Here is a 23,831-nt window from a genome sequence, read left to right as displayed (position 1 = left end):
CCCCGCCTCTCTGAAGTGCTGTGGGCTCCCAGGAGGCAGCGGTGGTCCTCTCCACCGCCAGGCTCGGGCACAGGGTGGGTCTGTGGACAGCCACGCGCTCTGGCCTGTGCTGATTGCATGAGGCCCTTGGAAGAGGGTGTGTCTGTCAGCTACTGCTGCGTAACAAGCAATCTCAGGCCAGCAACTGAAAACCACACTTTCTTGTATCTGAAGGGTCTTGAGGCCAGCCTGGCAGGACTGCTGCTCTGGGCTCGTTCTGTGGCGGGTTGGGGGGTGGTAGGCTCAGCCAGGAGGCCCTGTGTCTCCTCCCCTTGCTGCAGACCAGCCCAGGCTTGTTCTCGTGCTACCGCAGAGCCCACGGGAGAGCAGGCAGGAGCACACCGCCCTGTGGCTGAGCCCCACATGGTGTCGCTGTCGCCTCCGGTGGCCAAGGCCAGTTACGGGGCGGGTTCCCTCCTTCACAGGCATTGTGGCACAGAGGATGGAGGTTCAGGCGGGGGTGCAAAATCGGTCGCTTTTGCGTTTGGTCTTCCAGTGGGTGGGCGGGCGGGGAGCACGGCTTCCTTGCCCCATGTAAGTGGAGGGTGGGTGGCCAGGCCTCGGTGCTCAGGGACCACTGACCTGTGGGATGGGCCTTAAGCCAGATGCCGGGACGACGGTCTGGCCTCATTGCAAGCTTCGGTGAGCCAGGCCTGTGCCTCAGGTGACTGTGCAGCCGGCATACAGGGTTTGTTGAATGACTGAGTGACCTTCACCCTGGAGCATGTAGCCCAGAAGTTCCAGAGCCGCCTCCTCAGGTGCCAGCCTCATCCAGGCTGGGGCAGGGGCGGTATCTCCACTTTGGGGAGCACGCGCCCTTGCCTGCCGGTGGAGCTGGTGGATGCAGAGACCTCGAGGCCTGTCCCCTCCATGGAGGCCGTCTTCCCTGCTCCCGGCCGAGCTGAGATGTGTCGCCATGGAAACTGCTTGGCAAACACGCCAGCAGGCAGAGGCGGCAAACAGCAGCTCAGGCGCCTGTTGGAGTGAGGGTGGCGGGGACGGCGTGAGCAAGCAAGCTCGGCTGTGTGTGTGCCCGTGTGTGCACAGCCTGAGCGCCCTGTGTGTGGAGGGGCGTGTGTGCAGCACGCTGGGAGTGAGTGCAAGCATGCATGTGCATGTGTGTGTGTGCCTGGAGGCCAGCATGTCTGTGTGGACGTGCTCGGAGAGCCGTGTGCGGCAGGGACGTGGGGTGTGTACAGGGGTGTGCATGCTGGGCTGTGACGCGTGGCAGTGTGCCCGCCTGGGCTGAGCGCTCACTATGGGCTGGGCGTTGCACTAGCCGCTCAGGGGAACACAAAACCCCCAGCGTGCTCTCACGGCCGGAGACAGACTGACCAGGTAATTGTGTGTTGGTGGCAGTGCGTGTCAGGAGGGCGCCTGGGAGGAAGTAGCCGTGGGGCCTGACACCTAAGTGAGGGGTGGGGGTCCTCCCTGTGAGGGCGAGGGGGTGGGACTGCAAGCAGAGACCTGGAGGTGAGACCAGGCGGGAGAGAAGGGGCCAGGGTGGACAGGGGGCAGCTAGGAGTGGCAGCCGGGCTCCGTGGCCCCCCACCAGGCTGGGGCTCACCCTGACTCGGGAATCCGTGCCGGGGTTGCAGGGGCTGGGTGCCTTCTAGGCTGAGGGACCCCAGAGGGAGAAAGAGGGTGGTGTCTGGGTCAGACAGAGCCGGCAAGCCTGGGACATGGCAGGCGGGGTGGCCAGGACCCTCACGGCTCGTGGGGAAGGCTGGGCTTCATCCTCAGATTCGGGGAGTCCTTGAAAGGCTCTGTGGCCACGTGGCTTCATCCCGCTCTGGGCGTGTGGTTGGACGGGCCATGGGAGGCCCGGCCTGGGGCAGGGGGCCGTCAAGGGGTGTCTCGGGGGCCGACCGGATGCAGCCTGGCCTCCTCAGGCGGCCTCTGCCTTCACCTGGGACCCTCCCTTCATCTCCTTCCCCAACCACCCCCACCCCTCCTGTGCCTGCCTGGAGAAGCTTCTGGACTGTGGACTCTGAGTACTGAAACTGGCCACACAGCTGGGACCCCTGGAGGCAGGGCTCTGTGTGGCCAGGGCCCCGGGTCCTCACAGGCCTGCCCAGGGAGCCCATGGCCTCAAGGTCTTCTACTGGACGCTGGGCCTCCCAGGTCTCCCTGTGGGGCAGGGGTCTCAGGTCATCTGTGGGGGTGAGGACACCCCAAATCTCAGGGAGATGGCCTCAGGCAGGATCCCTGGCCAGGTTCCCATATTGCGAGCCCCCTGTGTCCACCAAACATGCGCTGGGCCACTTGCGCTGGGCAGGGGTCTCAGGTTAAACCATCAGAGTGAGTGTAGATGGTGTTCCTCTCTGCGATGCCCACGTCCTGGCTGCTCCATCAGCCCTTGTGACCACCCAGGTGGGGGTTGGATGGCCTACGTCCTTGGGTGAGGACCTGGGTGGGGCAAAGGGGAGGCCGCCATTTGCCTGGACTCAGCCCTGTTGCCGCTGAGCAGGATGCGGCCTCGGTTCTGGGAACCCCCGTGCCTGCCCTGCCCTGGGCACCTGGGGACAGAGCTGTCGTTGTTGGGGACGAGACAGCAGGGGCCAAGCTTCCCCAGAGCCTGCACAGGCAACATTCAGATCCAAGGGGAGCATCGCCCGGTTCCCAGAGTCCAGACTGGCCTGCAGGGACCGTGTCGCCAGGCGGGGAGCTGCTTCCGAGGCGTGCTCCGCAAGAGCCACCGAGCCCCACCTCTTCTCTGTTTCTGTGGGATGCCTCTGGCCCCCCCGCCCGCAGGGACCACTGTCGGGTGAGGATGGGGGGGTGGGGGGGCAAGAGGCCCAGGAGGAGAGGCAGATGCAAACACGGGGCAGGGGTCTGCCCTCTGGAGGCCAAGGACCCCCACGCCCTTCCCCAGCCTTTACTGAGCCTGTGGATGCTGGGAAGGGACCCCTGCTGCCACCAGGAGGGGCGGGCTCACTGGTGTGTGTATATGTCTGAGTGTGTGTGTGTCTGTATGCATGTGTGCATGTGTGTGAGTGTATATATGTGTGTATATGTCTATGTGTGTGTGTGTGCATGTGTGTCTATGTGTGTGTGTATGTGTCTGTATATGTGTGTGTGTATCTGTATGTGTGTGTGAGTGTGTGTGTAGTGTATGTGAGTGTATATGTGTGTATGCATGTGTGTATGTGTGTGTATATGTGTGTGAGTGTGTGTGTGCATGCGTGTGTGTATATGTCTGTGTGTGTATCTGTATGCATGCATGTGTGAGTGTGCGTGTGTATATGTCTCTGTGTATATGTCTCTGTGTGTGAGTGTATGTCTGTGTGTGAGTATCTGTGTGAGTGTGTATGTGTGTGAGTATCTGTGTGAGTGTGTCTCTGTGTATGAGTGAGTATGTGTGTGTGAGTATGTGTGTGTGTGTATGTGTGTATGTGAATATGTCTGTGTGTATACATGTGTGTACACATGTGTATATGTCTCTGTGTATATGTCTCTGTGTGTGAGTGTGTATGTGTGTGTGAGTGTGTGTATGTGTATGTGTGTATATGTCTGTGTGAGTGTGTATCTAGGTACAAGTGTGAATGTGTATGTGTGTGTGTATGTATGTGTGTGTGTGCAAGTGTGTATGTGTGTGAGTGTGTATATGGTGTATGTGTGTGTTGGGGGTACCTGAGGTGAGCCCACCCCCGCAGCCCAGCTGGCCTGGCTGCTCCCTGAGGGACACGGGATTCCAGACCTTGGCGCCCAAGCGAATGCTGACCCTGAGCTCTGAAGGCGTCCTCACAGGCAGGGTGCAGGAGGTGGAGGCCCTTCCTGCTCTGCCCGCCACACCCACGGGGGGCCCTTCTTGGCCTGGGCTGCATGTCAGGCCCACTCATCCTGCCTCTGATGTGGGGGACCTCCGAGTCCCCCAGGCTGTGGGGAGCCCCAGCCAGCTCTAAGCTCCAGGGGGAGGTCGCAGGGTGCCCCGTGTGCACTGGCATGGAGTGGGTACTCAGGAAACGGTCACTTTACATGGCCATTGGGCACTTCCCCAGGAGGCCTGGGGAAACTGAGGCCCGAGTAGGGCGCCCACGACCCAGAGGAGGTTGGCAGCACACCCCTGCTCCCCATTCAGGCGGGCCCCAAGTCCTCCAGGCACGAGGTGCTCCCACATCCCCCTGCCTGGACCCTGACTCAGCCCCCATTGCTGCCCACCTGAACATCACCTGCCTACCCCTCCCCAACCCACTGCTCCCGGAGCCCTAGTGAGACCCTTGTTCCAGGTCCCTGCCCCTCACTTCCCGGCTGTCACCTCCCCACAGAGCCCCACCCCCTGGATCCCTGCCTGCTTTACTCCAAACCACCGAGATCCCACTCCCCGAAGGCCCTGCCACCCTGACTTCCAGGTCTTTGGCTGTGCTGTCCCTCTGGCCGGCAGGACCCCATCTCTGCCCAGAGACCCTGCTCAGCTCATCTTGCCCATTACACATGGCACGAGCCCCTCAGCCCCTCTGTCCCTGTCTGTGCCCACAGGACGTCCGTCTTCACCCTTGTCTGCTGCCCATGGACAGAAGGGAAGTGCCCGGTCCCCACTCCCCAAAGCACAGCAGGTGTCCAAGCCTCGGTCAGATGAGTGCTGTAAGGAGCCACTGAGTGCCGAGAGCATTCTGGATGTTTTCCTCACCCTAGGATAACCATAGGAAGCATCTTCTTATTTTCCAACTCCATTCGTTTCCTACAGCGTGGTGGTAAAGAATCCTGCCAATGTTAGAGACATGGGTTCCATCCCTGGGTCGGGAAGATCCCCTGGAGGAGGGAATGGCAACCCACTCCAGTGTTCTTGCCCAGAGAATCCTGTGGACAGAGTAGCCTGGCGGGCTACCGTCTATGGGGTTGCAGTCGGACATGACCGAGTGCGCACACACACACATTCCTTTCCTGAGGCTGCTGTAACAAATGACCATAAACAGGGCAGCGTGGGGGCTTCCCTGGGGGTCCCGTGGTTAAGAATCTGCCTTGCAGTGCAGAGGAAGGGGTTCGATCATTGGTCAGGGAACTAAGAGCCCACGTGTCCTGGGGCAACTAAGCCAGCATGCCGCAACTAGAGAGTCCACGCACCGCAGTAAGAGCCCACGGGAAGGGGCGAAGACCCAGTGCAGCCAAATACATGTTTGAAAAATAACAGAAATTAATTTTCTTAAATGGAGTCCAAAGTCAAAGCCAGGGGAGGGCCTCCTTCCAGAGGCTCTGGGGGGGGGTCCTTCCTGGCTCTGCCGGGTTCGGGGGTCCCTCCGCTCACGGCCTCACCCTTCACCTCTGCCTCTGGTGTCCCTGGCCTTCCCTCTGTGCCTCTCCTCGTCTGTCTCTCAGGAGGAGTCCTGCCACTGGGTTTATTTACTTTCGTATGTTTAAACTTGTATCTTTTAAAACAACTTTATTGACATGTAGTTGATTTACAGTGTTCTAATTTCTGCTGTGCAGCAGAGTGAGTCAGTTATACATGTAAATTCTTTTTCACATTCTTTCCCATCATGGTTTATCAGAATATTGAATAGAGTTCCCCAGGCTATACAAGAGGACCTTGTCTACCATCCTGTATATCAGTCTGCACCCGCTAGCCCCGAGCTCCCAATCCCTCCCTCCCCGCTCCCACGTGGCACCCCAAGCCTAGTCTCTATGTTTGTGAGTCTGTTTTCGTTTCGTAGGTAAGTTCATTTGGGCCATATTTTAGAGTCCACATGAGAGTGGTACCCTACGGTGTCTGCCCTTCTCTTTCTGACTCACTTCACTGAGTGTGCTCGTCTCTGGTTGGTCCCTGTTGCTGGAGATGGCACTATCCCGTTCTTTCTCACGCCCGAGTGGCGCTCCACTGTGCACGAGGGCCGCATCTTCTGCGTCCACTCCTCTGTCGACGGCCGCTTAGGTTGCTTCCCTGTTTTGTCTGTTGTGAATCTGCTGCGGTGAACGTGGGGCTGTGTGTATTTTTTGGATTAGAGTTTGGTCTGGATCTATGTCCAGGAGTGGGACTGATGGATCATATGGCAACTTCATTTTTGGGGGGAAAAAGTGAAAGTTTTAGCTGCTCAGTCATGTCCGACTCTTTGCAATTGCATCGAGGGTAGCCTGCCAGGTTCCTCTGTCCATGGGATTTTCCAGGCACGAATACTGGAGTGGGTTGCCATTCGCTTCTCCAGGGGATCTTCCTGACCCAGGGACTGAACCCTGGTCTCCTGCATTGCAGGCAGATTCTTTACCATCTGAGCCATCTTTAGTTTTTTGAGGAACCTCCGATTTCTGGCAGTTGACAGGGAAAGGTATCATGTGATAAAGCCTCCAGCAGAGCAAAATATGCAGAGCGCATTCCTTAAAAGTTCTGTGTAAATGCTGAGAGAAAAATTATTTGAAGCATGTCTAATAGGAAGTTAAGAGAAGTAACCTCTTGATGGTTGGATTATGGGGTCTTTTTTGTTTCTTAAATTTGTTAGAACTTTTCGCATCTTCTACAATGGATGTCTATTGTTATAGGATCGTTTCTTAAGGCTTAAACAAAATTCCCCAGCAATGCTGGGGACGACGGTGACACACCCCTCAGCCACGCGTGGGGCATTTCTCCAGAATGAGGCCAGGCAGGCGGGGGTGGGCGGGCTGCCGGGAAGGCCTGGGAGCTGGCAGTCCAGAGCCGGGGCAACATTCGCCTCAAAGGAAGCCCTTATCGTAAAGGTTTCCAAAGAGATAAAGGGCAGCTGGAGGGAGCGTCTCCCCCTTGGGGCCCGTGATGATGCCGGCCTTCACGGCCAGGCTCTTCCCACCCTGGGGTGGTGGCCCCAGGTAGCTCTGGGGACCAGGCAGGAGGCTGCTGACCAGCCACGATGAGCCGGAGACGGGACAGATGGCGGCCCTCACTCAAGGTACGTGTCCTGAGGACCAGGCCCCTCCCTCGGGGAGCCCGCCCCTGCAGACAGGACCCTTTTGGGGAGAGACTATGGAAACCAGGCAGGCGGCTCCTCGCCTCCCAAAATGCAGGGGGAAGCTCCTCCAGGAGGCAGGAGGCGGGAGGCTCTTCCCGGTCACCCAGGTGACCCTGGGGTGCCCTGCTCTCAGCCCCCAGGACACACACCCACTGGACCGTGTCGGGGGCCCACGGCGTTCAGCTGTAAAGGGGCACCGAACAGGGAGCCCAGGCTGCTGGGTGGGTCCCCGCCTGCGCCCCCCTGGGGGTGCTCAGCCCCGCTGCTCTGCCTCTGGCTGGGCCTGCCCCTTCCCCTGCCCTCTCCTCAGTTTTTTTTTTTTTTTTCTCAGTTTTTCATCTATAAAATGGAGACAAAAAGGATAGTTATCTCACAGACCTGAGATAATACATTTAAAGCATTTAGTGTATATATTATGCCTGGCATATATATACTAAAAAAAAAAAAATCATTATTACATTTTAATAGGGAGGCCACCAGACAAGGTTCCCAGGGTGGGGTGGGGGGTAGTAATGGCCGGGCTAGGCTGTGAGGCATTGGTTGGAGCTATGGCCGTGCAGCGCTGGGTAACCCTGATGCCAGCGCCGTACCAGTCTCACCTGGGGACCTTCCCTGGGCAGATCCGGTTTACCTGTCTCACCAGGGGCCCTTCTGGGTGGCTCTGGTTTAGCCCTCTCATCTGTGTGGCCCTAAGATCTCAGGCCCCGCCCCTCCCCCGGTGTTTCTGCGAGTGGCGGGGGCGTCCCTGGCCGGCTGTACGGGGATCAGCAGAGGTCAGCGCCTGTAAGCCCACGTCTGAGGCCCAGGGACCCCTGCCAGCACCCTGCCCACTGTGGCCCGCGCGTGATGCCCCAGAGCGGCGGGAGGGGGGCGGCACCCACGGGCGGCCCCTCGGTGCTGACGTCACGAGGCCTCCCTCCCCATTCCGGTGGCCCACGCGCCCTGGGCCTGGCCGGCAGCGAGGTCGGGGAGCGGCGGGGAGCCCGAGGACCTAGAAGAGACCGCCCGGGCGGACCGGAACGCGCAGCGCCGGGTGCAGCCGCGCAAGCCCCGAGGACGGCCTGGCGGCGGCGGGCGCGCTCCTGAGCCGGGTCCGCGGGGCCCGCGGGAGGTGAGGCGCGGACCGGGGCGCCCAGGAGGGTTTGGTGCAGTGCTGCGCTCTGTGCTCCGCGCCCGCCTGGGAACTTTCCGGCCTGGTCCTGGAAGAGGGGAGCCGGTGGAAAGAGAGGGCTCGGAGTACCCTTCCTGGCCTTCGGCTCCCGGGGGAGGGCGACCCGCGGGCTGTCTTCCATCCTGGTGATGGGGGCTCACAGGCTGTGGGAGAGCCCGGGGCCAGGCACGGGAAGAGGGCACTGCCTGGCCGGCCCAGGTGGGCATGGAGTGCCTCCCCCCGAGCCTGGGGGTGGGGAGGGGCCCCCTGATCGGCTCGGTGTTGGTGGGGAGGAGGCTTAGTTGCTGCTCCCCAGGAAAACAGGCAACACCTCCAGCCGGAAAAGCCGGGCATGGGGTTCCGCGGAGATGCAGAACTGGGGAATGCCTTCGGGCTGGGCTGGGGAGGACAGGTCCTGCCGGCCCGTCACAGGGAGGAAGCTGTCCGCCTGGTGGCGGGGTGGACGGGAGGTGGGCGCAGCTGCAGGAAGCAGGGGTCTGCCGCCCAGCTGGGCCCCTGCAGTCAAAGCCCTCGGAGCCCCTCTGAGCAGGCGGGAGCCTGAGAAGTGTGAAACCCCAAAGCCTTTACATGGCTCCAGCACGGGGCTGCTCGGAAGGCAGGCGGTGATGAATAGCTCGCTGCAGCTGCCGGGATGTTTTGCAAAGCGTATTCAGAATAGCAAGAACCAGAGCGTGCTTTCTTGCCTCTGACTCTAAGGCACTGCCCGGTTGGGGGCAGGGGAGTGGGTGCCTGGCCGAAGGCTTTGGGGCAGACCCTCCTGTGGGAATGGAATCAACACACGTCCTTCCCTGGCCTCTGAGCAGGACCATGGACAGGTGAGGGGGACGTGGGTGCCTCAGGGAGAGGGGAGGCGGGCTGAGAAGTGTGGCCACAGTCCCAGTGTTAACAGGGGCAGGGCAGAGAGATCCCACCTGGTTAAGACTTAACCAGGTTAACTCTTGACAGTTAAGAGTTAACCAGGTTAACTCTTGATAGTTAAGAGTTCTGGCTCTTTCCTAAGTTTGCTGATTTGAGCATGTTACTTTTTAAAATTAAAGGTCATTGATTTGGGGTTAAAAAAAAAAAGTTCCAGCTCCATTGTGAAGCAAGTCTCTGAAATGGGGCCTGGCCTCAGTTTCCCCATCTGAGACATGGGCACCATATCAGCACCCCCAGCCGCCCCGTGTTGTGCAGCTTGAGTGAGACAGTGCGGGCGGGGCTCAGGCAGGTGGCTGGGGTCCCATGTGACAGTGTATACAGAGGAGAGCCATGGATGTCGCAGAGCAGGAAAGACAGCCGGTGTTTCTGGAGGTCTCCCTTCCGGAACGTTCTCTGTTGCCAAGATTAACGGTGTGCAGGTAGCGGGGAGGGCGGGGAAGCGCCTGCTCTGGTGGCAGCTCCCTCCGTCAGTGCCCTGCGGCTGCATCTCTGCCCACGCTCAGCTTCTGCCTCTGCACGAGGGGTGGTCTTGTGCAGAGATGACCCGGCAGGACTGAAGCGTCCCACGAGGGTTTCGCTTAGCGACCCAGGAAGGGAATGTGGCCGCCTGGGGCTCTTGAGAGGAAACACTGTATGGGCAGATGGGTGGACGGACCCCAGAGAGAGTGGGACCCAAGTGAGCGGACAGGATCTCACACACCCTGGGGCGCGACCTGGAGCCTCCTGTCCCCTGGACCCCCAGCCCGCACTAGTCCGCAGCTAAGGCCCGTTTCTTCCAGGCTCTTCTACGTGGCTGGCAGGGCAGCGGCTCTGCCCCAGGGGTGTTGTGGGGTGTCTCTGGCTCATGCCAGGCCTGGTTTTCCCATGTGGGTGCTCCAGGCACAGGCGTGCCCACGTGGTTCTCGTGGGTTGTGATCAGCTGTTCCAGGTAGAGAATTCAGTGCGATAGTGGTCCTCACAGTCTGTTCCAGGGACCCTGCAGGGGACTCTCAGGTCAAAACCGCCTTCACGATGGCGCGGATGTGCGTGCCAGGTGTGCGCTGCCGACGGAGGCAGGACGCTGTGTTCCTGCGTTTGACACGGTTCTTGGTTTTAAGTTCAGATGCAGAAGATGGTTGATGTAACCGGATGACCCAACGTTCTCGGGATCCCCCGCGGGGTGTGACGCTGTACCCGGTTCCTGGGGTGGAAACTCCGCTTGTGCCTTGGGTCGCTGTGGGCCGCACGACCTGGCCCTCTCTGCACACCTGGGAGGAGCCTGGGGTTTACAGTGTGGGCCCAAGTCACCGGTGGCCCTTGAATTTTTGGTGAAAAGCAGGCGGTTTTCACTTCCTGAGGCTTTGCGGAGCTCTCTGGCACCGAAGTCCTCGAGCGGGGTCCGTGGGTTGTGACGGGCAGTGGGCGCCACAGGAAAGACCCTTCGGGGGAGGAGGTCCTGGCAGGGAGTCCCAGAGTGACACGGACAGTATTTATTGCCGTTTACTGTCTGCCTTACACCTCTGTCCGAGCCTGGAGCGCCGTGTCTTGTGAGCTGTGCGGCCCTGGGTAAGTGGCCTCCCCTCTCTGAGCCTCCGTGTCTTGTGAGCTGTGCGGCCCTGGGTAAGTGGCCTCCCCTCTCTGAGCCGCCGTGTCTTGTGAGCTGTGCGGCCCTGGGTAAGTGGCCTCCCCTCTCTGAGCCTCTGTACCCTTGCCTGTAAGACGTGCGACTGCTGAGAGCTCTGTTTCATGAAGCGGTGGGTTCAGAGGAGGTGCTGGGTCCAGAAGTGACCTTGGGGTTTGCAGCAGGGTGGAGCTGAGAGGAGGGGTGTCCTCTGCTGGGGGCCTCGGTCCCGCTTTCACCTCTGTGGGGGAGGCTGAGACGCAGACCCTCCGGGCATCCGGAAGGTTCCCGCGGCCCCACAGGAGGAGTTTATAGTCACTCAGTTACAGAAAGCATAGTTCTGAACGGCCCGTGACACCAGGCAGTGGGGTAGCCGCAACGGTCGGCGGCGAGGCCTCCCGTCCGGCTGCAGCTCGTGCGGGGCGGGTACTGGTGAGCGGAGGGTCTGGGAGAGCCCGGGGCAGCCGTGCAGAGCCCACGACCTGCATCCAGAAGCCAGGGCAGGTCGGTGAGGTGTGCGTGGTGTCAGATGCTCCAGGCTGGCCCTGGATGCGAGCTGGCACTGCCTCCTCTCTGCCCGGTCCAGCCTCGCTCTGGGCAAGGGAGGCCAGTGGGACCAGGCCTGTGTGCCTGTGAGGAAATGAGGCCCAGTGGCGCTGAAGCTCAGAGGGTCACGTTCAGGCCAGAGCCCTGCTGGCCTTCAGAGCACTCCCTCCTCAGGGTTTCCCGAGAGCCCCTCTGTGCCTGTGGCCCTGAGTCCCGGACAGCCAGGAGCCCGGAGCCCGCTGACCATGCCTAAAGCTTCCTGGAGGGCTATTCTCCACCCCCAGGACACAGGGGAGGAGGGCTTCCTAGAGCCCTGAGTCCCCTGTGTGGCTGTGCGTGCACACGCGGGCGTGTGCCGCAGGGCCCTTGCACATGCCCCTCCACTTGGGACCTCTCCCAGGCTCCCCTCTATGCGGCTCCTCCCTCCAGTCTGCTCAGGCCGTGCCTCCTCAGGGACACCCACACTGGTCACCCTCTTGCAAAGGCAACACAGCCACGGCCATCTGAGCCCCAGCCCCGGCCAGCCTCTCCTCGCCAGTAGCGTTTATCACCTTCCAACACACCAGACAATCCTTAATTTTTATCTTCTCTTCCTGTCTGCCCCGGATCTCTAGAGTTTAAGCCCCCCAGCCAGGGCCCTCTGCTCTGTCCACAGGTGTAGGCCAAGCCCCACTCAGTGACGGTCAGCTGGAGGGAGGGTGCCACAGGGGCTCCACCCCGGGAGCCTGCCCGGCCCCCTGGGGATGCTGACCACGTCCTCCTGCTCACACGGTCCGTCCTCACGGGGTCCTCCTCACACGCTGTCCACGCCCGGGAGAACTCGCCGCTGTGGCGCTGTGGTCCTCAGGTGCCTGGCGTTTTCCCCCACAGCCCAGGAGCAGGCTGTCCACCCCGTTACAGACCGTCAGTGTCGCCCTGGTGTCTGGCGGCACGGAGCGGGGTCAGGGCAGGGGTCTGGAGAAGGTGGCGCTCTGCAGCTTCGGGTAACAGGAGCCGTGGCCCTTGAAGATGGGTGCATCCCGGTCTCATCTCTGATTCTTGTGAGTGGTGTGGCTTTGCTTGCTTGCTCGCTCCTGCTCAGTTACTCAGTGTCCAGCTCTTTGCAGCCCGATGGGCTGTAGCCCTCCAGGCTCCTCTGTCCATGGGGTTCTCCAGGCAAGAAAACTGGAGTGGGTTGCCATTTCCTCCTCCACGGGATCTTCCTGACCCAGGGATCAAACCCATGTCTCTTGCATTGGCAGATGGATTCTTCACCAGGGCACCGCCTGTGGAGCTCATGGCTTCGGTTGCTGGTTTTAACCTTATTCTGCCTCAGTTTCACCTTCTTGAAAAAGAGGGTAACTGTCCCCAGCCCCCTGTCTGGAGCGGAGCTGGGGATTTAGTGCTGTTGGTGATGATTTTTATTTGCTGCTGAGCACTTAGAAACTTGGCGGGTGATGGGGCTGCAAACTGGCGTGACCTTTCTGGAAAGCAGTTTGGTGACACAGACGGAGAGCCCTTAAACATCCATACGCAGCATCTTCCAGGAACGTCTCCTGAGGAGATGGAAACACACCCAGGTACACATTGCAGGGTTTTTAGCCAGCCATTAAAATGACATTAAAAAAAAATAGGCTGTTTAAGGATTTGGGAGAGCACTCATCATACACTAAGTCAAGAGGATGTAAGATTTCGCACACAATTGGATGTTACATTTGTAAAATGTATGTGCAGAGAGAAATACGCAATGCTGTCCACTGGCAGGAATCTCAGTAAGCCTTCAGTCCTGGCTCCCTTCCCCTCATCTAAGCCAGCAAGTAACTCTGAAGAGAATACACCCGTATGTGTGAGTATGTGTGTATATATGCACACATGTGTATAACATCCCTGGAAAAAATCATACATATATAATTTTCCAGAGGAAGGTTTATAAATTATACATACACCTAGTTTTCTTCTCTATATGAATACATGTATATATATTTATTTCTACATATATGAGTGGGTACGTGTGAGTTTCTTTTCTGGATCAACGCTTTAAACCGGGGTTAACAAGGTGGGCGGTCTGTGTGATGAAGAACCCACCTGCCAGTGCAGGAGATGGAGGGGACGACCCCTGGGCGGGGAGGTCCCCTGGAGGAGGAAATGGCAACCCCTCCAGGATTCCTGCCTGGAGAATCCCTCGGACAGTGGGCCTGGCGGGCCACAGTCCTTGGGGTCCCACAGAGTGGGGCTCGACTGAGCACACACGCATAGAGGAGTGTGGGCTCCTTTCTTCTTTCTTCCCACAAGAGCAAGGCTGTTGCTGTCTCTCCAGCGCGGGCTGGGAGGCCTCGCCACTCTGCTCTGTAGAGAAGGGTTTGCGGGTTTGCGTCGCTGCCTGACTTTCTAAATCAGGACTCTGCCGTTCTGGCCTCAGTCCCGATCTGTTCTCTGTGCGGCTCCTCCGGCTTGTTCTCTCTGTCGACTCCCCCTCCATCTCTGTTGGCGAGGCTCCCCCCGCCCCACCCCTGCGTCTTTGGGGAGACTCAGTCAAGCGCAGGCAGCTGGGCCCTTCCTGGACGCTCTGCAGGGTGTGCGGTGGGAGGGGGCAGTGTTCTGATCCACACGAAGGCGCCAGCTCGCACCTCTGGTCTGGGGGAAGCCCTCTCAGTGCAGTGACCGGTCACCAGCCTCCCCGCCGTCCGACCCCCCGGCCTCCCCAGGGGCTCAGGGCCTCCCCTCTCCCTGCTGGTGGCTCCCCTGCTGGCACGGTGCTGGGGAACTTCCAGGGGCTCAGTGGAGCACATCCCTGTCCCTGCAGGCGCCGACAGGCCAGGAGGCCCAGCGCCAGGTGGAGCCAGGCCTCGCGGGTCCTCGACTCCCAGTCTGTGAGTGGGGAGCCCGCGTGGCCGCCACGCTCGGCCCCCAGGAAGGCTGCAGACGAGCCGGTGGCCAGGCCCTGGGCGGTGCGTGAGCCGCCCTGCGAGGCCAGGCCCATCATGCTGCAGTGCCGGCCGGCCGAGGAGTTCAGCTTCGGGCCCCGGGCCCTGAAGGACGCGCTGCTGTCCACTGACCCCGCCCTGCGGCAGCTCTACACAGCCGCCTTCTCCCCGGCCGAGAGGCTCTTCCTGGCCGAGGCCTACAACCCCCAGAGGACGCTCTTTGGCACACTGCTCATCCGCACGGCCTTCGACTGGCTCCTTAGCCGCCCCGAGGCCCCTGAGGACTTCCAGACCTTCCATGCCGCCCTGCCGCCCCGGAAGCAGAGCCTCGCTCGGAAGCACATTTACCTGCAGCCCATAGGTACCTGCGCCCATGGGTACCTGCACCCGTGGGTACCTGCAGCCCATGGGAACCTGCAGCCCCTGGGTACCTGCGGCCGCTTTCTCACAGGTCTCCTGGCTCCCACCTGGGTCGGTGTCCCGGGTGGGGGCTCTGAGGAGGGGACAAGGGGCTGGGCAGGGCTGACGGTGCTGCTCTGCCCCCAGGTCTGAGCGAGGGTCCAGCGGGCAGCGTGCTTCTGGACCAGCTGCGAAGCTGCACGGAGGCCTTCTTCCTGGGCCTGCAGGTCAGATGCCTGCCCTCGGTGGCGGCCGCCTCCATCCACTGCTCGTCCCGCCCCGGTCAGGACCCCGACAGGCTCCAGCTCCACACGGGTGAGTGCGTGTGATGTGTGCACCGGTCAGGCCCCACAGCCCGGCTCGTTCGGCGTCTTCTAGTGGCCGGGGCCGGGGGGCGGGGGGGGCCCCCCCACCCCGGCGGTCGCTGCAGGGCGTTCAGGGCGGGTGCCACCCCAAGGGGGTGTGTTCCTTTCTGTGTTCCGGCTGTAGCTTCAGCCCCTTCCTGGGCACAGCCCTCCCGCCCCCGCCCCCCAGGGTCTGAGTGGGGCCTGAGCACTGACTGGCTTGGCCCAGCCCCTCCCTGCTCCGCACGACATCTTCACGCCTGTGGCTGCTTCTGCCCCACTTGGGAGGAACCCAGCATCCGCCCACCCACCACAGGGGCCTTGGAGATCCCAGCGCCGAGATGCAGGGGTCCAGAAGTCTGCCCTCTGCTTGGTGAATAGATCACCCCGAGTCCCACACTGCATGGACTGCAGGGAAGGAAGGGGACCCAGGAAGGCTCGGGGCAGGTGGGGCGCAGAGCTTGTGAGGGGCTGAACTCCTGTGGCAGATTCCATGGTTTCGCAGCTGCGTTTGTTTCCGGGGGACACTGTGACAAAGCACAGCACCAGGGGGCTTAGAACAGCAGCACTGCATCATCTCACGGCCTGGAGGCCAGAATCCTGGCCCGGGTCAGCAGGTCCTGCTCCCTCTGATGTCTCCAGGGCCCCCCGCCCCCTCCTGGTCAGCCCCGGTGGTGGCCGCGGTCCTCGATGTCCCTCGCCTGAAGCTGCCTCACAGCCTGTGTGTATCTATCCTTGTCTAATAATGACTCCGGGCAAACTGCATCAGACCCACCCCGCCGACTTCTTAACTTGAAAGTTAAGTCGCTCAGTCGTGTCCGACTCTTGGTGACCCCATGGACTGTAGCCCACCAGGCTCCTCCGTCAATGGGATTCTCCAGGCAAGAATACTGGAGTGGGTTGCCATTTCCTTCTCCAGGGGATCTTCCTGACCCAGGGATCGAACCCAGGTCTCCCTCATTAGAGGCAGGCGCTTTAACCTCTGAGCCACCAGGGAAGCCATCATGTCTGCAAACCCAGGGCCCAGATAAGGTCAGGTTTCAGGTACCGGGCGTCAGGACTTCCGCGTCACGTTCTGGGGGTCACAGCTCAACCTCTAACAGGCATCACTGTCAGCACCACCCCAAGACCTGACACCTCTCGGTCTCTCCTCCAAGGCCTCGGCCACTCGCCTCAGGTCACACCTGGACCTGGGCTGTCCGGACAGTGGCCGCCGGCCATGCGTGGCTGCTGAGCACACAGACGCACACCTGCGTTGACGACTCGGCGTGAAAAACGACGTAAACAATCTAACTTTTTAGTATTTGATATATTAAATTTTTGGATATGTTAGGTTAAAATGCATATGCTAAAATCCATTTGATCTTTTAGTTTTTAAAGATTTTATTTTTTTTTGGCATCGCTGGGTCTTCACTGCCACATGCAGGCTTTCTCTAGTCCTGTCGAGTGGGGCTACTCTCTCCGTGCGGAGCACGGGCTCTGGGCGTGTGGGCTTCAGTACTTGCAGCGTGTGGGCTTCGTAGTTGGGGCACACAGGCTTTGTTGTGCTGAAGCATGGTGGATCTTGCTGGATCAGGGATCGAACCGGCGTCCCTTGTATTGCAAGGTGGATTCTTAACCACTGGACCACCAGGGAAGCCCTGATCAACTTTAAAATTAGTAAAACGTAAGTCTTAGCTATTGGAGAAGGAAATGGCAACCCACTCCAGTGTTCTTGCCTGGAGAATCCCAGGGACGGTGGGCTGCCATCTCTGGGGTTGCACAGAGTTGGACACGACTGAAGTGACTTAGCAGCAGCAGCAGCAAGTCTTAGCCACACGTTCAGCTCACACTGTGTTCCTGTGGACAGCACCGGGCTAGGCCTCGTCAGTACCGACAGCAGGGTCGTCTCTTTAGCTGGGGCTTCAAGCAGCTCCCTCGCAACGCCTCCCCCGGGGTTTCGCGCTCCACGTGCCCTGTTGCATGGCTCACGGGTCCCAGGTTGTCAGGCCCAGCCCCTGGCTCCATGCCCGCTCTGGCCGTCGAGATCTGCCTCCTGCCTGTGCGGTCCCCTCGTAACGCGGGACTGTGAGCCTGGGGCCCTCACGTCTCCGCCTTCCTCTTATTTCTGACCTTGCTTTTCCAGCGGAGGAAATGCAGGCAGAGGGGAACTTCCACGCCCCCTTGGCACGGCTGCTCGCCTGCAGCCCCAAGCCCCCTGTCCACGGGTGGACGCCCAGCTCCACATCACGGCCCTGCCCGAGCCCTCCGCCCTCTCCCGGAGAGGAGCTGCTGCTACTTCTTGACTCACCTCTGCCCCCTTCTCTGCCCCTTTTTATAGCCACACCTCATGGAAAGGATCTTTCGCGCCCTCTCGCTCTGATCACTCCGAGACTCTCTCCTGGCTGTAGACTTGCCACTGCTCTGCTCATTGTCTCTGGGCTCCTCCACATCCCCACCAGTCCCAGCTCCATCTCTGGCGTCTCGTCTGTCTACGCCCGCTATGGGTAGTTACTCAGCAGTAACTTAACACCTTAAATGACACGCATTCTCTTAACAGCTCCGAGGATCAGAGTCTCCCTGAATTAAAATCAAGGTCAGCTTCGTTGCCCTGCAGCCCCTCCAGGTCTCTCTCTGACCTTCCTGCTGCTCCCGGGAGGACCCTGGTCTTACAGCGGGTCCAGCTGGATAATCTAGGATCACCTTCCCTCTGGGAGACCTTTCATTTAATCACATCTGCCAAGTCCCTTCTGCCACGAAAGGACCACAGGCACGGGTCCCGGGGGCGAGAGGCAGCGTCTCCAGGGCCGTCTGTCAGCTGCGCAGAGCTGCCGCGGCTCTTCCTGTGAAGCACTTTTGGGAGCAGAGACCCTGAGCGCTCTCTTGTCCCTGAGGAGGCCAGGCCCCTGGCCCCCTTCACGCCGTGCACCTTGGCTGCTCTGAGCTCTGACCGTTCCTCACGGGATGTCACTGGCATATCTGACTCTGGGATGAGCTGGTGGTGCCAGGCAGGGGAAGAGGGGAATGGCCTGAGGGCGGGGGCGCCCAGTTACCGCCTCACTGTGCCCTCTGGCCCTGTCTCCACAGATGGCATCCTGTCCTTCCTGAAGAGCAGCAAGCCGGGGGATGCTCTGTGTGTGCTGGGCCTCACGCTGTCCGACCTGTACCCTTGCGAGGCCTGGACCTTCACCTTCGGCACGTTCCTTCCGGGGCACGGTGAGCCAGCGCCCGGGGCCCCTGCCTCCGCCCTGTGGCTTGGGCACAGGCCTGGAGCTCCCGGGAACGTCGGCCCCTCGCTGCGGCTCCCAGGGCCCCTCCCCGGGAGGGGAGGTGTCTGCCCCAGGCCGCCTTCATGGGGACACCTGGCAGGGCGGGGCCTTCAGGACCTGTGCTCCTTGGCGGGGAGCTTTGCCCCTGGGCTCCCTGAGCTGAGACCACGCCTGGCACCCCCGCCTCTCTGCCTTCCCCCAGAAGTGGGCGTCTGCAGCTTTGCCCGGTTCTCAGGGGAGTTCCTGCCGCGAGGGCCCAGCACGCCTGACCTGGTGGAGGTGGAGGCGGAGGCGGCTGCCGATGGCCCCGAGGTGCCCCTGCAGGATGGAGGCCAGGCCATGTGCTTCAGCGCCCTGGGGATGGTCCAGTGCTGCAAGGTGGGTGTGGAGGCCGGGGGCCGTGCTGCTGAGGTGGTGGAGAGGACGGGGGCCAGGGGCCGGGGGCCAGGTGCTGCTGAGGTGGTGGAGAGGACGGCGGACAGGGGCCGGGGGCCGTGCTGCTGAGGTGGTGGGAGAGGACGGGGGCCAGGTGCTGCTGAGGTGGTGGGAGAGGACGGCCGACAGGAAGGGGGAAGGGCTGGGGGCTCGGCAAGCTCCCGGGAGAGGCTGGGAGGTGGAGTCGGACAGAAGGACGTGCATGGACAGCCACTCCTCACAATGTGCTGACCACCCGTCACTTTAGGGAGTATGGACACTAAGGCTCAGAGACGCCAAGTGCTCTGTCCACAGTCACACGGCTCTCAAGAGGCAGGGCTGGGATTTGAGCCCTTGCCTCTTTGATGTCCAAACCTCCATGCTGCCAGGCCCCCAGAGCTGGCCTTTCTGCCAGCGTGTGCCCCTCCCCAGGGGTCCCGGGGTTCTGGTGGGCGGCGGGCTCCAGGCTGCAAGGCGGTGGCCCCGTCTCCCTCAGGTCACGTGCCACGAGCTGTGTCACCTCCTGGGCCTGGGAAACTGCCGCTGGCTCCGGTGCCTCATGCAGGGCGCGCTGCGCGTGGACGAGGCCCTGCGCCGGCCCCTGGACCTCTGCCCCATCTGCCTGCGCAAGCTGCAGCACCTGCTGGGCTTCAGGCTGGTGGACAGGTACAAGGTGAGTGGGCGGGGCAGGAACGCGGTGAATGGGCGGGGCCGGGGCGGGAACGAGGTGAGGGGGCGGGGCCGGGGCGGGAACGAGGTGAGGGGGCAAGGCGCGGTGTGGACGCCCGCGCTGTCACTCCGGGAACTTTCGGGATCCGGCTGAGTCCTCGGCCGGGCGCCTGGCCGGGTGCTGGGGGCTGTCCCGCGGCGGAGGGGGATCGGGGGCGCCAGGCTCCTCTGTTTCCCAGCAACTCTAATTAGAGCCGGTCTCTACCGGGCACTGACCGCGTGCTAGACCCGTCCTTGCACGGCTGTCCGCGGGCGGCGCCGGCCTCACCGAGGGGCCGCGCAGCATCGCTTTCTCCCTGCTTGGGCGGAGACGGGAGCGGAGGAAGCCAGAGCGGCCGTGGAGGGGCGGGCAGCGAGTAATCCCGCCCACCCGGGCAGGGGCCGGGCCGGCGGGCGGTGCTGCCCTCTGCTGCCGGCTCGAGGAGCCGCGGGGAGCGGGGCCCGGAAGGGCCCAGGGAGCCAGGGTCATCGGCCCCATTGCAGACCCGGGGACGGGGCTCTGAATTCACAGGTCACAGGCAGGTGGTGATTCCTTTTCTTTTTCTCTTCTCTTATTGGAAGCATAGTTTATTTACACTGTTAATTTCTGAGTCACAGAGTGATTCAGTTATATACATATGTATTCTTTTTCATATTCTTTTCCATTATGCTTTATCCCAAGACACTGACTAAAGTTTCCTGTGCTATACAGCAAGACCTTGCTTATGCATCCTATATATAATTGTATATGCTAATCCCAAACTCCCATTGCTTCCCTCCCCCACCCTTTACCCCTTGGCAATGGAAAATCTTCTCTGTGAGTCCGTTGCATAGATAGGCTCATTAGTGCCGTATTTCGGAGTCCACACATACGTGATCTCATATGGCCTCTGTCCTTTCTCTTTCTGACTCACTTCACTTAGTATGATAATCTAATTGCATCCATGTTGCTACAAATGGCATTCTTTTTTTAATGGCTGAGTAATATTCCATTGTATGAGTAACAGTCCATTGTATATATGTGACACATCCTTATCCATTCATCATGAAAACCGTGAATAATATGTCAGGCTTGCAAAGCTCCTGCAAGTTTGCTGTCTTTAGAGGTTCTAGTCTGACATCTGCCCGGGGTCACGGGCATGGTGGGGTCTCCTCGAGTGGGTCTCCTGGCGGCTCCCTGGCAAGGGACGTGGCCGGTCAGGCCAGCTCAGCCTGTGTCTCTCCCTCGTAGAGACTCTACGCCTGGACACAAGCGGCAGCAGGGACGCAGCCGAGCCCAGCGGCGGTGGGGGAACCGTCTGTGTCGGAGGACACCCTTCCCTGCAGTGCAGACTCGGGGCTGTGTTGTGAGAGCGACTCGGAGCCGGGCAGCAGCCTGTCGGAGCCCCTGTCCCCCGACGCCTGGAGCCAGGCCTTCCCCGCGGGCCTCGAGCTGGATGCTGAGGACGGGCTGGGCTCCCTGGCAGCCGCGGAGGGCCCGGGGGAGGCCCTGGCAGAGCACGGGCGCTGGCTGGCCGCCTGCATCCAGGCCCTGGAGAGGGACGTGAGCGAGGGGGAGCTGGAGCGGGTGGATGGCGCCGTGGACGCGCTGGCCCCCTGGGACCTGTTCACGGGGCGGCTCCCGGCCTCCCGGCAGGACCTGCCCTGTGGCCGCGACGGCGCGGGGCTGCGCAGGGTCCTGGGGGACACGTTCTCCTCCCTCCGGAGGAGGCTGAGCGCTCGCAGGCCGTCCAGGGCCGAGTCACCCCCCCGGCGCCGGAAGACGGAGGACGACTAGCACGGCCAGTGTGGCTCGTCCAGTGCCTACCTGTCCCCAGACACCGCTGCCCGGCCGCCGGGGTGCCGCAGGCCTGGCAGGGGCAGGAGGGACGGTGACTCGGGAAGCAGAGGGTGACGCAGCTGCACCCCCAGGCCCGAACGTGGCCTCACGACGTGGCTGGCAGAGGGCCATCCCACCTGACGTGGGTGGGGCGGCAGGTACTCACTTCTGCAGCCCGGGGTCTCAGCTACTGCAAACTCAGCTTCCAGAGCCCGCACACGGGGTCTCCACTCAGAGGGGAAGTCACGGCCGTTGTGTTTCTCTCTAAACTGACCAACCCCCACCCCTCCCACCCCCGCCCACCACGAGCCCATAGAAAGGGTCCTCTGCTGCGGTCTAACCGTGGTCCTGACCCTTGACATTTTCCGCGGGTGTCTCCCTGAAGCTCGGGGTGGTCACCGCCGCTATGGGACCCTGTGCCCACAGACCTGCCGTTTCCCTTGCCGACTCTCGGGTGGGGAAGGTCCCAGGTGCGGCGGGATGGTGTGGCCCCGCTGGGGCCTGCAGAGCAGACCCCAGCTCCATTCTTGGGACAGCTGGACACAGGAGGCCTGGACCCCACATCCACGAGGGCAGGGGGATTAGGGTTTTGTTCAGAACATCCGTGTCTGTTTTTTGGTCTAGTTCTGCCAGTTGCTGAGAGAACAAGCGATTTAGATGTTAAAACACCCACCGCCCCAGTAGAGGCATCTGTCTGCCTTTAATTCTGTCAGATTTTGCTCCCGGTTCTCCAAGGCTCCTTCTTGTACATCTGATATGTTTTCGTGACAGATTGACGGTTTTCCTTCTCACCCGCCCTGGGCTGTGGCTCACGAGTCCCGCGGAGATGCTTCCGGTCCCAACAGCAGGGCACCCATGGTGTGATGGGTAGCGGGGAGGGTTGGGGGGCCCGGGAGGTGGGGGCAGCTATCTTCCCGTCTGGGGAGAGACAAGAACGGGGCAGCTCCTACGTTTTGCACAGAGCTTAGTTTGGGGAGGCTTTCTAAGAACAACAGTACAAGATACACAGATCAGGAGGGTGGTCCCACAAGCACCGAAGCCCGAGGCCCTTTGTAACCTGACCAGGCAAGTCCCGGACCAGGGAGACATAAAAGGGGTGTTTCCACCCTGGAAACAGAGCAGCAATGCCGCAGCTCTTCAGACCTCCATTCTGTTTTGCACGAGGACCTGGAGGTACCTGATGGAGAGACAGATGAGCCGGGCTTGCAGAAGTGTGCTGGGGCAGACCCCCCCAGAGAGCAAGGCACAAGAACAGGAGGCGGCCCGGGTATCTCTGAGCAGACCATTCACACCTGGGGGCGTAAAGCCCCAATAGCTATCCACTCAGGAGGCTCGGTATGGTCAGGGAGCTGGGAAGGTGTGCCCCGGTCCTGGGCTGGAGAGTCTGGCTTGTGGGACGGCCCAGTTGGGGAGGGGTGGTGGTGGGGGGAGCTGTCTCGTGGCTGCTGAGGACCAGGGCTGGGGTCCCTGGCGGCCAAAGGCGGGACTTCCTGGAGTCCCGTGGGAGAGGTGTGGCCTCTCAGGACAGCCGGTTCCAGTAGGGCTCACGCCTCTTCACGGGGGAGTGGTGAGGTTCTGGAGGAGCATGGGCGGTAGGAAAACACTTGTGGAAACCTGTCCCTGTGAGCACACACTGCCGGCTTGGCCATCACACCTGCCACACAATCTCACCTGCTTTCCTTCTGCAGGGAGTTAATGACTGGAGAGAGTTACCTGGTCTTCCAGTGGTTAAGAATCCACCTTGCAATGGAATGTCTTCCCTGGTGGCTCAGATGGTAAAGCGTCTGCCTACAGTGAGGGAGACCTGGGTTCAATCTCTGGGTCGGGAAGATACCCTGGAGAAGGAAATGGCAACCCACTCCAGCATTCTTGCCTGGAGAATCCCGGGGATGGAGGAGCCTAGTAGGCTACAGCCCGTGGGGTCACAAAGAATCGGAAATGACTGAGCTACTTCACTCTCACTCTGCAGTGCAGGGGACGTGGGTTTGATCCCTGGTCGGGGGACTAAGATCCCACCTGCCACGGGGCAATTAAGCTCTAGTGCTCTAGAGCCCATAACCCACAACTAGAGTCTGAGTGCTGTGATGAAAACTCCCCCATGATGCAACACAGGTCTGGTGCGCTGCAGCAAAGCCCGACGAAGCCCCCCAACACACACAAATAAGGACTGGAGTGACGTTAAGAACACATGCTCAGCTGAACCCTGGCTCAGGCTGGGGCCGGGGTCTCAGGGGCTCAGGGGGGTCATTACCAAGTTCTCAGCACCATCTACCTGTGCCCGTGGCCTCTGGCTCCCAGCCGTGCTGAGTGTCCCCAGAAAGCATCCTGAAACGAGGAGGGACAAGCCACTTCCTCCTTGGCCTGCACCAGCTGCAGAGTATACTTTGAAGATAGCTGCTGGGAGGGACGTTTCTAAAGTAAAAAACTTCTAGGAGCAGAGATTACAGCTTCCTTCCTCTGCTCCTGCCCCTGCGGGGAGTGGGGAGCAGCTGGGGACGGCCCCCAGGGAATGGCTTTGGCGGGGCAGGGGCATAACCAGCCCCATCTCTTGAATCAGTGTCTCGGATCGCTAAGTCCAGGCTCGAGACGCCGGACGCTGGGCACCTTAATGGGCTGAGTTGAAACAGCTGCAGATAATGGTTTCCGAGAAACGAGGGCCCTGGCTTTTATTTCTGCTGATGCATGAAGTCAATGTCATCTCCTGTCAAAGGCCCTGTGAGTCAGAGGAGAGGGTCTGAGCTTTCCCACGGACCCTCTCCGAGCCCCCCTCTCTCTCGTGGGCCCAGCTGGAGGGGCTCGATGGAGCTG

At 60.9% G+C, this 23,831-nt stretch overlaps 1 protein-coding gene across 2 annotated transcripts; it reads left to right on the top strand.

Moving 5' to 3' along the window:
- Nucleotides 1-628: 628 nt before the first annotated feature.
- AMZ1 (archaelysin family metallopeptidase 1) lies at nucleotides 629-23,464 on the top strand. 2 transcript variants are annotated; one of them, XM_061402302.1, is made up of 7 exons: nucleotides 629-1,377; nucleotides 13,971-14,452; nucleotides 14,638-14,805; nucleotides 17,901-18,029; nucleotides 18,285-18,460; nucleotides 18,993-19,169; nucleotides 20,436-23,464. In XM_061402302.1, exons 2-7 carry the CDS (start codon nucleotides 14,149-14,151, stop codon nucleotides 20,979-20,981), a joined length of 1,500 nt encoding a protein of 499 aa, XP_061258286.1. In that variant the 5' UTR covers nucleotides 629-1,377; nucleotides 13,971-14,148; the 3' UTR covers nucleotides 20,982-23,464. The 2 variants fall into 2 exon arrangements, with proteins under 2 accessions (XP_061258286.1, XP_061258287.1); XM_061402303.1 differs by lacking the exon at nucleotides 629-1,377 and adding an exon at nucleotides 6,625-6,893.
- Nucleotides 23,465-23,831: the final 367 nt, after the last annotated feature.

This window comes from Bos javanicus, chromosome 25, assembly GCF_032452875.1.
Source record: "Bos javanicus breed banteng chromosome 25, ARS-OSU_banteng_1.0, whole genome shotgun sequence".
NCBI classification, from domain to species: Eukaryota; Metazoa; Chordata; class Mammalia; order Artiodactyla; family Bovidae; genus Bos; species Bos javanicus.
Note: the sequence above shows the minus strand (reverse complement) of the source record. Positions and strands in the feature narration are given on the sequence as shown.

Bases quoted from the DNA above. Each gene is read 5' to 3' on its own strand.
- AMZ1 (XM_061402302.1), top strand. From the start codon at position 14,149: ATGCTGCAGTGCCGGCCGGCCGAGGAGTTCAGCTTCGGGCCCCGGGCC. The intron at 18,030-18,284 runs GTGAGCCAGCGC...GCCTTCCCCCAG, and splicing joins CACGTTCCTTCCGGGGCACG to AAGTGGGCGTCTGCAGCTTT. The intron at 19,170-20,435 runs GTGAGTGGGCGG...TCTCCCTCGTAG, and splicing joins GGCTGGTGGACAGGTACAAG to AGACTCTACGCCTGGACACA.